General features: G+C 44.1%; 1 protein-coding gene across 1 annotated transcript in view; it reads left to right on the top strand.

Annotated features, from left to right (window-relative positions):
• Positions 1 to 13,364, top strand: part of LOC146974814 (rho guanine nucleotide exchange factor TIAM1-like) — a 57,723-nt gene that overhangs the window by 23,598 nt on the left and 20,761 nt on the right. The window contains exons 6-14 of the mRNA XM_085798468.1: positions 81 to 312; positions 1,057 to 1,229; positions 1,917 to 2,141; positions 3,647 to 3,832; positions 6,749 to 6,895; positions 7,108 to 7,182; positions 9,986 to 10,156; positions 11,255 to 11,359; positions 12,291 to 12,372. Coding sequence (XP_085654594.1) covers positions 81 to 312; positions 1,057 to 1,229; positions 1,917 to 2,141; positions 3,647 to 3,832; positions 6,749 to 6,895; positions 7,108 to 7,182; positions 9,986 to 10,156; positions 11,255 to 11,359; positions 12,291 to 12,372 — 1,396 coding nt within the window. The remainder of the gene's footprint in view (positions 1 to 80; positions 313 to 1,056; positions 1,230 to 1,916; positions 2,142 to 3,646; positions 3,833 to 6,748; positions 6,896 to 7,107; positions 7,183 to 9,985; positions 10,157 to 11,254; positions 11,360 to 12,290; positions 12,373 to 13,364) is intronic.

Genomic DNA, 13,364 nt, shown 5'->3' with positions numbered 1-13,364 from the left:
CTTTTCATACAAGAGTTTGTCAGACTGTACGTCAGCGCGTGGGACGAATTCACTTCATCTTTCAACGACTGTCTCATCAGACGCATCAGGGTCGGGACTGCACGGAGGAGGCCGGCTCGGCCGTGAGCGATGAGCAGAGCAGCGGCACGCTCAGCAGCGCCTATCCATCGGACACTCTGATTGGCTGCGCACAGGGCATAGTCAGGAAGGCCGGCGCTCTGGCTGTGAAGAACTTCTTGGTTCATAAGAAAAACAAGAAGGTGGAACCTGCAACGAGGCGCAAGTGGAAACAATACTGGGTTTCTCTGAAAGGTGTGGCATTGATTCTGTTTGGTCTTTTACCTGTATTGGATTGTGGAGAGCAACACAAATTGTTGGAAGTAGTTTTCAAGCTTTTGAGTACGAATTAAGGTACTTATAATATCTCTGAATAGGCCCTAGCGATAAAGAAAAAATGATCAAAGTATTTCTTCTTTTCTGTGACAAATTCGTGCCGCTGTGATGTTGCATTCAGATAAACATCTTTACCTGACCCCGGTCTGTTTAATATCCCACTCCCTCCATCCTGTTAGGGTGTAATCACATCAGTCTTAACACAGCCTGTGCCCTTGGTTGTCACCTCTGCCGTCCTCTCTCACCCTCGTCTGTGCGGCCTTACATCGCCTTACCTCGGCCTCATCACAATTTAATTTTACGCCGGCATCCGTGTCTAATCCACTCTCGCACTCTGGAAATGCAGCGCAAGATACAGCTTCTGCAGCTGCATTCCTGCCTGCCTCCTCTCCTTTAATCCATCCATCCGAAAATAAATGCATTCGATGGCCTCCTGACCTCATGTCCCTGAATATGTAGACTCATACTGTAATTGTATACTTTTTTTTTTTTTTTTGCTTGAATACCAATGAGGGATTAAATACTTGTTTCCCCAGATCACACCAGATTTTTACATCCACCATTGAGTACTGAGGAAATATGATTTGTAAGCGCACTGTACATTCATGAATGAATTTCCTGTCTTTCTGTTTTTCACATCTGTCTTCCCTGTTGTTCTTCAAGGATGCACCCTTTTCCTGTACGAGTCGGACGGCCGTTCGGGTATCGACCACAACAGCGTTCCTAAACACGCGCTGTGGGTGGAGAACAGCATCGTCCAGGCCGTACCTGAACACCCCAAGAAAGACTTTGTCTTCTGCCTCAGCAACTCAGTGGGGGACGCTTTCCTCTTCCAGGTGAGAGAGGAGCTGGGATTTTAAAACCTCAGTGTGATGTAACAATTGGGTTCCTCTCAAAACAAAGGCACATGGGATGTATTTTGCTCAAGGATAAAATTAAGGCTAAAACAACAGTAGTATTTCACAGTCTAATAGTTAATTTGGGTCCAGGGATTTTTAATTGTTTCATTGTTTTTTTGGGACTCTACAAAGTCAGCTGCTTGCCAAGAGGGACAAAAATGGATGGGAATGCATAAAGACCTCAATTCTCATGGGTATTTGTATGTTTGTGTGTGTTTGTGTGTGCGTGTGTGTGTGTGTGTGCGTGTTGCACACAAGTACATGACATTTACCCACATGTGGGAGATAAGCCAGTCCTGTGTCGATGTGTTTGTTTTATGTCTGACATGTTTAAAGGCCAAACTGTCATACTGTGACAGTGATCCACCACAGTCACTATTGTGTAATATTAAAATGTGTTTATATTCATGGCAGCTGTCCACAGTGACATTCAATCACTGAATGGGAAGATGAGTAATAAAATGATGATGAGATTATAGTGGCCACCTACTCTCAGGATCAAAGGAATTTAAATTCTCTCTGCTGTCAATTTCTTAATTTGTTTTTCTCACCATTGTGACCCCGTTGTCTTAAGATCTTCAACTCGCTCTTACCTGTTGTTGTTTTTTTTCCCTCCTCTGTCAGACGTCAGGCCAGACAGAGCTGGAGAACTGGATCACAGCAATCCACTCTGCGTGCGCCGCCGCCCTCGCTCGGCAGCACCACAGGGAGGACACGGTGCGGCTGCTGCGAACGGAGATCCGCAAGCTGGAGCAGAAGATCGACATGGACGAGAAGATGAAGAAGATGGGAGACATGCAGCTGTCCACCGTCACCGACGCCAAGAAGAGGAAGACCATACTGGAGCAGGCAAGTGAAAACAGTCAAATAGATTGAAGTTGATTTTGTCAAGATCCAAAACAGAGGAGTACTGAAGCTTTTTTTTTCATATCATTGCGTTGCAAATTGGTCATGCTTTTCACGTCCAAGTGAAGCTGATATGAACCAGGTTTGTGGTCTCATGTGTTGAGAACCCCACCGACTGTCCTAAGCTTCCTCTCCAGTTCAGAGAAAACACCTAAGGGGCTTTACAGACGCACATTGTGGCACTGACGCTCTCGCAAACTCTCCAATAAATCATCTTTACTGCATGCCGTCATCCAGACAAAATGTTCTTAAGGAGCACTTGCACTGACAGATGTTTTCAGATACCCCAACTGGCTTTCATTGATAAACACATGCGAGCGATGAAGCGGCTGCAGAGTATTCATTGCACATGTCAAAACATATGCATTGCCTACATGAGTGGACAGGTGAAGTTGATGCTTCCTGCAAATCTTTTATATCTAATTGCTGTTTCAAGCGTTGTTTGGAGTCACGTGACAAAGCGTCAAAGCTGCTCTCAGATCAGGTTTGTTTGCTTTCAGAGGAACATCGCCTATACAGCTTCGTTCTATAATACTATGCATGTCTGGAGTTGCTGCTGAATGTCAAAGCAGCGTTGCATGTAAACACTTGGAGAGCTTAAGAACATGCTCACCAACGATCGGCCTCCTTTTGTATGGCCTCCCCTCTCTGTCTTTGTGTGTGTGTGCAGTATTTGGCTGATGGTCAATCACAAACTGAAGACCAAAGAGAAATATTACATAAAAAGCAGCTGGAAGTGGTTAATCTCAATCACGCAGAACATTCGCCATTTCTGAGAAAACACTGGGATTGACGATTGTAAAGGAACATTTATACAAACACTTGGGATGAAAGGAGCAGAGGAGGCTTCAACCTGAGTGGTCAGGTCTGACTCCTTTCAAGATGAGTATCTGGGGCCACATTATTCTACAAAGTGAGTTTACATAAGATGAGCTTGAGATGTTGAATTCAAGACTGGAGGAGAGAGAGAGAGAGCTGCAGCCCTGGAACAAAACAGGTGAAGGCAGGAATCAGTGTGAATTAAGTCTAGGTTGCGCTGCACAGTGTGTGTGTGTGTGTGTGTGTGTGTGTGTGTGTGTGTGTGTGTGTGTGTGTGTGTGTGTGTGTGTGTTCCTATGTTCCACCTCCCACGGCCCACCCTGTGATACATTGCACATAGCACAACAGGTCACAAACCGGTGGGGGTTGTGTTGGTGAGTAATACCTCTCCACAGGGGCTTCAGCACACCCACATCTCACTCGCCCTGAAACCACCGAATAACCATCGAACACACAGCCATCTTTTATGCATATTTAATCTTTTTTTTTTTGTTTCTCCTCTCTTTATCGAAATTGTGGTTTTCATCATTTGTCATTGCATGGATAAATCTGGATCTTATCAGTAGCAAAGTGCTGCTTTCGTTACATAACCGCAAATCCTGTTCTCACACGTTTTCCCCTTCTGTTAGATCTTCTTGTGGGAGCAGAACTTGGAACGCTTTCACATGGATCTGTTCCGCTGCCGCTGCTACCTGGCCAGTCTACAGGGCGGCGAGCCCCCCAACCCCAAACGCCTGCTGGGCTTTGCTTCGCGTCCCACCAAGCTGGCCATGGGACGACTGGGCATCTTCTCCGTTTCTTCATTCCATGCGCTGGTATGCCCACAAACCCACTCAACGTTCAGGCACACACCTTTTCAGTACTCGTGACTGGCTACTCGTTCCAACACTCTCTGCAACTTTCAATTTTAGAACTAATCAAAGCTGCTTAGTCCAAAACTCAAACTCTGTCCCACGTGCATTGACACGTTTCTGCTGTTGTCCACCAGCCCAGTTTGGAGAGTGGGTGTGTTTCTCTAGCTGTTAAAATGAACATCTTGTCACTTGCACCTACTGAAAGCAAGAATTTTTACTGGTCTGGCAAATGTGCAAACTAATTGACAGTGTGCGTATAGCCTTAGGGTAAAACGTATTTCAACTGGACAAACAAGTAGCAAACAGGAGAAGGAATACTAAATGACTAGCAGGAGCATTACAACTGTAGCCTTTTTTAGAAATCCTGTACAGTTGACCTAAAGCAGCTTTTTGTATGTTGAAATCTGTCCATTCAAGAACCAACTAAATGCAGACAAATGTGGACCAGAGCCAGGTCATATATGGCCATATACGCTTCTGTGAAGCCAGAACACAAGTATGGCAATCTGTCTAAATTAAAGGTGGAAAGTTTCCAACTTACTTCATGCGGTTGTATCTGTAGGAGTTTTTTTTTTTTGCAAAGCCCTAACAATGGAATCTAAAGGAGGCAATCATTTTCTTTTCAGTGGAAACAAATGCACAGTGAAACTCACTCCAGCTGTGACATATTGTGTTGGCATGGCTGGGTAACTACAACAGAAACAGAGCAGAAACTTTCAGTGGTTTGACTCTTATGTTGTAAAAACATATTTAAATTTATTCTGAGGGAAGTCATCTTGACTGTTTTTTTTCTCTCGGGGACTTGCACTCAGCTTTTAATCCTTACATGGATTATTTACCTCTCACAAGTAAATGTATGAGAGACGATAGGTTCACTGTACACGCCGCCCTCGCCTCGGAGCATTCAGAACATTCCCCTCACATACTGTACTGTCCCCTCCAAGCAATGGCAGGGAAATGAACACTAAGCATGCTGACAATTGTTTCTCCTCTGCATGGTGCTGACTGCTACAGCCTGTGGCTAAAAGTCGAATCTCTTGAACTATGTGCTCTGCAACAAGCTCTTGTTGTCAACTTGAGCGCTCAAAAAATGTACAGAATGAAACACAACCGCTGATGGATGTTTTGCAGTACGTGCTGTGCTGGCTGTCGTGTACTGTCTAACCCTGCTGCTCCTCTGAACATCGTCCAGGTGACAATGTGGAAGAGATGGAGGCAATCTCTCTGTGGGTCAGTTTCATAGCAGCAGACTGTTTGATTTACCAAACGAATACGTTCACACAACATCAGAGCCTCATTGTGGTTTTCTTTTTTTTTTTTGTGATTGGTGGTGGATCAATACAAACTCTGTTAGTAAGCTGCCATCCCTGAGGCACTTTCCCACAAACAGGCTTAACACTCTCTGCTCTGCAGCCCCCCCACCCCCACCCCTTCTTTCTCCTGCCTACTCCCTCGCTTCCTTTGTCTGTCTCTCCTTCTCCCTCTCCTTATCTGCCTTATTTTCTTCCCATCTGTCTTCCTTCATCCTTTCTTCCTCTCTTTCTCAACCCATCTTTGTTTTTCCCATCTTTTTTCCAGCTGTGTTCACTGTCATACCCATTTTTTCTCCCAGGCTTCTATTTATTTTGATAATTGATTTAGACAGTACTGCTTTAGATGGATGCATTTTTGAGGATAGTCGAACATTTGAAAGAAATAAATGATGTTGAAATAGATTTATGAAATGAAGACTAAAATACAAACTCTTAAAAGCCCTTAAACTCACACTGCTTTGCATTTGTGCAGTAACTCCCAACCTTTTCTGGCTTGTGACCTCATTTTGACATCACAAATTTTTGGCGAACTCGTCAATCAAGATGCACCAGCTTATATGTTGCATTTTATTTGAACTCAATTCAAATTCAAGAAAGTGAAAGTATAGAATACAGTTGTTTCGGATTGTGTGTGGTGTTTTTAATCATAATTTTAAAGAGAATAATAATTAGTACTTTTTTAATTAATTACTGGACATTTCATGCGACCCCATTTGAATTCCAGGCGACCCCACATGGGGTCCCGACTCCAAGGTTGAAAAACACTGCCTTAGTAATATATAATAATAGTTAGTGTCTTTTTCTTTCTCCCCTTACACTCTACCACCATTCCAACCATTCATCAGTGTTATTATCCACATTCAAAGGAGACATCGTAGTAAAACAGGCCATATATAGGCCTCATGCATACAGCTTACATAAGAGCAGTCTAAGAAGACAGTTTGACCTATTATGTTTGAAGCGTGTGCGTCTCATGAGCAGCGACTGCCAGGAGACCAATGAGCACATAACCTCAGTACGGCTTGTGCGTGCACACATACATGTACATCAAAGCATGTATTCATGTACCATATAGTGAGTCAGAGCTGCTCATAGCCCAGTAAGTTCAATGTGAATTAACCCAGAAATGCCAAGAGTGGTTTCTCTATGCATGTGTAGTAGGTCACTGAGGGAGATGAGAGGTTGAAAGGGCTCAGTGTGTGACATTAGCCTATACTGGGGGGATGAAAATGTGAGATTTTTATGTATCGGTGGGTTTCCATGCCTCCGTGTGCATTAATAACCATGAATGCAAGGAATGACTCGTAGTACAGACAGCCAGACGCTGCTGTGAGTGAATTGTGAACATCGTCTCCCAGTCCATTTATGTTTTCTTAGACAGTTGATCAGCCTCTCAATGAACTTACTACTGAATTTTAAAGGTAAAATAAAATCTGATGGGTGATCAGTTATATAGAGCTTAATACAATTGACCAGTTACATATGAATATATAAATAATATTGCCTTAATGTCTCTAAATTAGCATGTCAGTCAGTTGAGGTTAAAATGTTTTCTTTCTCTCAGGTGTCGGCCCGGACGGAGAGCAGCATCCGGAGGCGGAACCAGGCCATGCCTCGTACCTTCAGCAAACGCAGAAGCCGGTTCTCTTCCCTCTGGGGGCTGGACACAACCTCCAAGAGGAAGACCAAGGGACATCCCTCCATCAACCAGGTCTCCATAGTGACACATCCTTACTACAAGTGTTTTATTGACTTTACAGCTTTTGGTATTTGATGTGATAAAACTCTGAGTGTAATGCAGGTTTGAAATAAGGATATATGTTACAGTAAGTGTTGATGAGAGAGTTCCAGGTGTAAATGTAAGAAGTGCTCTGTGACGTATTCAGATGCAGCTGCAATGTGCTGTTCTTTTTGTGGTTGCAGGTGTTTGTTGATGGGATGGAGCCTGTGAGAAAGCCCTTGGAGCGCATGTTTGAAGACTCTGCCAGTGAGAAATCTGTAAGAGCTCCACCACCTTTACTTCACAAGTAGATAATAAAAAACACACCTTTATATTTAGGACCATGATTATGTCCATTAGTGTCATTTTATATGATCCCCATAACTCTCTCATGAAGACTCATCTTTGTTGATGTAACATAAAATGGGCCTGAACTTGTCTCAGTTTCCGCTGTTATTGTTTCCCGTCCTGCAGCCAAACCAACATGACAAAGGCCACAACAGACACAGTGAATGTTTCTATCTCTACAGTAATAATCTTCCTAAGGCTGAGCGCTGAATTCCTCCTCCTTCTCTTAGTTTGGCATTCACTTCACAGACCCAGAGCTCATGTAGCTTTAGGCTAATTCCTTGTCATTGTTTGCCTTTCTCATAAGCCAGCATAAAAAATCACTGGGTCATCTGATGAACCTTTGTTCTTGTATAATGGGTTACGGGCTTCTTAAGACCCTGAGGCCAGCAGCATCGCTGGATTTTCCACCTCTTTTCACTTTACTAAGATCCTTTTGGTGCTCTGGCTCTTCATTTGGCGGGTTATCCTTGGGGGGAAGCACAAAATATCCCTGCACACGTCCGCTTCAGTGAGCATTTGAGGTAATTTCCAATCTCCTGTTTTAATGTTTCCTGACATCCACTTCTCTCCTCAATGAGGAGTGATTGGAAAGATTTACAGACTTATGAAACATTGAAAGCAGCAGAACATTTTCTTTCAGTGTCATCAGATGATTCTTGTGTTTATTTTTTATTGATGCAGCAGACAACTTTTTTAAATAATCTCTAGCAGCTGTTTCTACTGCGTCAGCCGACAAATGATTTGCTTGGAATATCTCTGTAGGATAAACTTGGATCTGCAGTCTCTCTGTCTTTATTAGAATAAAATGCCATTATTCTTCCTCCATTCTCGTCCTCTACCATCCTTTTAGTCTTTCAAACACCATTTCCAGATCAGTCTTGACAGATTCCCATTTTTTCCTTTCACTTGCTCCAGGCTATTCCGACTCCATCAGCATCATAGGCCATCGACTGGAGGGATATTTCTGTCTGCTAATCCCTCTGAGACAAATTTGATCTGATATGTTCAGATCATTAGCTTTCTGATGTTTCAACAAATTATGCAGACATTTTGCTACCAAAGGACCTGGCAGCTTCAGACCATCTGTGCTCCCTTGTATCTGTCCTATTGACCACACTTTAAAAAACAATTGCAAATGATGAATAATATCTGTAGAAATAGATCTAAGAAATACTTACGGCCACCGTCGGAATAAAGGATTTCCAGTTAGCGCCTCGCACACACACCGCAGCCTGATGAATTTATATGAACTGTAAGGGAAAATGTCCAATTACCCATGGGTTGTGGCAAGGACAAGCATGCCAGCTCCATATTTCATGAGAAGTGGTAGCAGGAAGCAGAGACGAGGGGGAGAGGGAATACAGGCCTCTGTCTGAACTCAGCAGATAGGAGCAAACTTAACTAGCACAAACCCACTCAGACTGTGGAAGCCCCCAGTGGCACCATGGGAGATTGATTTCCTTCCACCCACGTCCAACTTTTCAGCTGGTAGTGTGGGTATAACTTAGGGTTACAATAATGAAATTGCACAAACACCTCAGTTTGATATATTACTATCAGATGATTTCAATTAGCATCTCCAACAAGATTGGTCCCAAATGTTTGTCTCATCTGATGGACTTTTCCAGTTTAAATTCTCCTCTTGTTTGTTCGGGGGAATCCCACTGATGTCGATAAAGGAGGGGGAGCAGGAGAGAGGGAGAGAGATGCCTCTGCTGCTGCACCCCCCAGCAGAGGCATCCTGGATGGGCAGGAGGGGAGCCAGATGGTGCTAAGCAGAGCTGGGGAGTTGAGGGAGTTGGGGGGAGGTACTAGCTACGGGCCCCCCGGTCTGTTGTCTGACAGAGAAAATATAAATGTGTGTTTTTCAATATAGTCATGTGTCTTCATTTGGTTTTCATCTCCACATAATGTGTCAGTGCGCACACATATGTGCTTTTGCATCTCTGTTCCTCTGGTTCACTTTATGTCTGTCCAACAAACACACACACACACACACACACACACATACACAGCCAAGTCTAAATTCATTTAAACACGGACCACTGGGCCAGATTGTTAACTGTCAGCAGATTGTGTGGCGTGAATGGAGGGATGGGGGGAGGAGGAGGGAGGGAGGGAGATGATGGAGTGATGTACAGATAGAGTGGTAGGGCCACCAGAAGGAGAGGCAATGATTAGTGTGTGTGTGTGTGTACGACGGAGGAATGAAAGAATAAATGTGGATGCTGCTACTTGATAGGAGGTGATAAGGTATCAGTGACAGACAGTGTGAGGTCGAATAGAAGAGGGAGCGAGTGAAGAGAGGAGAGAGGCCGGCGTAGAGCTGCCAGATTGTCTGAGGTCAGACTGACGGGTTTAAAGGTTACGGGGCTGCACTTTGAACACAACACACACGCGCACATGCTTGAAGATACAAGTGCACACACACACACGAGAGTCACAAGAGCCCACACAGGGTGGCGATGGTACGGAGAGACTCTCATCAACACGGATGAATTAGATTTTGTAATCAGATCTCCTGCTGCTTTCAGGGCCACCGCCACTCTCCATCACATTAGTCTCATCATCAGGCCAAGCAAATCTGGTTTCTTTTGAGAGCGAGGGAATAAATCATGATGAATCGAGAAGGGGAGGGGGGGGGGGTCTAGAAGTGGATAATAGAATATTTTTTCTCTGAGCACAAAGGCTAACATTCAATATCTGTATCTGTGTGTGTTGTATTTTCAGAAGGAGAGAGAGGGCTCTGAGAAGAGTCTCCCTCAGCAGAATGTCGACAGTGACATTTGGGTGCCTGATTACCTGACTCCATCCTGGGTGTGTCTGCCCAACAACCAGCCCGTCCTGGCCATCATACAGCCCGGGGAGACGGCGCTGGAAGTCCTGAGCGCCGTCTGCAAGGTGAGCCGCTTCTGACAAATGTTACATTCACATTCCGGGACATCATTCATTAGCTGCATGTCTGTTAACTGTGAGGTTGGAGTACACGCTGAACAATACATTCGAGTGATAATTACCTGAACATGATACATGATTCCAGGTGACAGGTGACATACAGTTTGCATATACACACAGCTAAAAGTGGCGGTTGTCGAGCTGCATAATAATTCATCTTAACGGCTTTGTCAGACACATGCAATCATTAAGGAATGAATGTCATAAGTATTGTAGTTTAGAATACTATAAGTTATCACATAAGGACAATGGCATCTTACTACTACTAGCGACTAGAAAATAATAAAGAGACAACTTTTTAAAATTCAGTGCAAGGTAAGTGGAAAACAATGTGGATGATTAGATGTATGATTATCTGATTATCTCAATACTTGAGTTGTAAGACTGACATGCGAGTGGATGTGTGGATGCTCTTAGATTGACAGCATCACAGATCTGTTATTTGTAATTCCCATAACCTTTATATATAATATATAATATATAATATATAATATACACCGCATATTACTGTCACACGCAATTTGTCCTTCCCCTTCATCTCATCTCCTCTTCTCTCTAATTGGTCTCAGCCAGAGATGCACTAGAATCATAATGCCTAATGATACGTATATACGTTCCACCCAAGGGTCTGTTGCCAAACACGTAAAGCTGATCGACGTGTGTGTGTGGGCGTCCGTCTGCACGCATGCCATAAACATGTCGCGAGGAACTGGAGCGTCTAATGCATGACCCCCTCTGCGACGCATATATTCAGATATATGTGGATTTACATACATGATTTCAAACATACATATCTGTGTGATTGTGTCAGTGGATGTCATAAGCTTTAGAGTGTGAGGCAGCTGTGAAGAAAATTGTGTTTTGATGGCTGAATTTGAAATTTTCACAGGGAGCATGAATCACAAGGTCAAGGTTTAATGGCAGTGATTAAAGTGATTATGTCTCTTGTTTGGAAAGCAGCGTGTCAACTTTAGCAGTTTCCTCTGTTAAAATACTGTATTTTTAAATATTTTTCCTCATTTGTTTCCTGTTTTATTTCTACAGACTCATAAGCTAGACCCATCCAACCACTACCTGCGTTTGAAAGTGTGGGTCGACAACCAGATGCTCTTCTTTGTTCCCAAGCTGGAAGACGACATCTCTGATCTGGTGAGGAAACACACACTGAAGGTCCTCCTAATGGAATGCACACTTCGCACAAAGACTTATCATTGTGTGTGTGTGTGCGTCTTTTTAAGTTTTCAGTCTCAGCTGAGACATAATGTCCCATTTGGATTTGGAGAGGGAGGGGGGGTTCACCTAATTACTGTTAATTTCTGTCTCACTTCTTGCAGATATGGCTGCAAGCTTGTGCATGTTTTATGGCTTGGTTGCGGATTTCATTTGAAATGCATACAAAATCCCCAGGATGCACAAGAAGCACCATAGCATACGCTATAAATTATGCAAAATAATCTTCCGACTATATTGTGTGTTCACCGTGAACCGCACACATTTGTGTTTGTGTGCGACTGTGTTTGTCATTTTTTTGGACTGTTCATATAGACAATCGCTCATTGAAAAAGACCTCACCTCCACATTAATCAGTCACTGTAAACCCCAAAACGAATCCTCTGTGTGACGGTGCTTTGTAGGTGAGACACTGATCTCTGTCTCAAAGCACAATCATTGTGTAACTCGCTATTTTCCTCAAGAGCTCTTTTATCTTGCTGCTTTGATCAGTGACTCTTGGCACCCTCTTTCATCCTTAGTCTATGATATTACATTATTATTTCTCCACAGTGCAGCACATTGCACACTGCAGACTTCTGTTCCTGTCTGTTGCTTCATACACACAGCTGTGTCCATGCTCTCGCCCACCATGAGGTCGGGCCGCCGTCTGAGCACCCACTCACTTTACAGACTTGACCTGAATGTTGACCCCACAACCTTGAAATGCAATTGCTCTGTTAAGGAGCTTGAATAATACATGAATCTATCTGTTCTTTATTAAGAGCCGAGACCTTGACCTTCTTTGTCCGACAACACTCTTATCCTTCCATTTTTCTGACAATAAAACATGATCCTCTTTTGTTTGCAGCTCTACAAAGAGATTGAGATTTGTCGCAAAGTGACCAAGGTGATCCAGTTTGACAACGCCGAGTCCTGCGCCATCGGATACGGTACGCTTGTCGTTGGCATTAGCCCTTTTTGAACCAGATAGACTCAGTTCCTGTCATACTTTTTAAAGTGTGTATCAAATTGATTTCATAGAGGACTTCATTGAGTCATGCTTTGTTAATGACTGAAGGGCTGTGACCCAGTGTGAGCGCATTCTGTCTTAACTCATTGAGTGCCGCGCTCCTTTCCAAAGTTTTAGTCAAGTGTACCGGCAAATTAGACCATATTTGACTTTTTATTTTAGAGCCATAGTGTATTCTATATTATTGCCACCAACACATACTGTAGCTCATTTGAAAGGTTTAACTTTATCCTTCAAATGGCCACAAACCGTTTGTTTCTACGTGCCTCCGTTCCTGAGAAAAGTCAAGCTAAACATGGCTGGGTTTCACCAAAATCCCTCCTTTTTTTCTAGAAAAGGAGATAGAGCGTCTTTTATGAAAGGTGCTCTGTTTGTGTCTGTCGCTCTTCAGACACTCGCATTTCTGGATCAAAGGGCTCGTATAAGATAAATATACACAACAATTGTTGTTCTATTCACAAAACCACCATCGGGGGCGGGGGGGGCGCCACTAAACAACAATAACACAGACGCACCGTGCCGTGTCACAGCCTCTCGCCGCGGAACGTGAGGCTCTGCCGGCCACAGCGGCTCGCGAACACCGGTCCCGCCGGTGGTCGCGGTCCGTCTGTGGTACGGGTCGGTGGTGCCGGTCTGCTTTGGTCCAGAGACCATCAGATTTTACCGCGGGAGGACTTTGGGGAGGACACGGTGTTGCTCCAGATGAAGACCGGGCGGGACAGTGGGCTGAGAGCTTCCTGGTTCAGCTCCCAGCTGCTGCAGCCTCGCGGGTGAGAGCGGAGCAGCAGCGGAGCAGCTGCGCTGCATCTGCATGCAGAACTCCGTTTGCAGAAGCTGAGTTATGATAAAAACTTCCAGATCATGAGCTGTCATGTGACTTTGATCGTCATCTATTTCAGTTCTCCTCGTCGT

The sequence above is a fragment of the Trachurus japonicus genome, chromosome 14, assembly GCF_045865225.1.
Source record: "Trachurus japonicus isolate A0001 chromosome 14, Traja_1.0".
NCBI classification, from domain to species: Eukaryota; Metazoa; Chordata; class Actinopteri; order Carangiformes; family Carangidae; genus Trachurus; species Trachurus japonicus.
The sequence above is the reverse complement of the archived record's forward strand: the minus strand, read 5'-3'. Positions and strand labels throughout refer to the sequence as shown.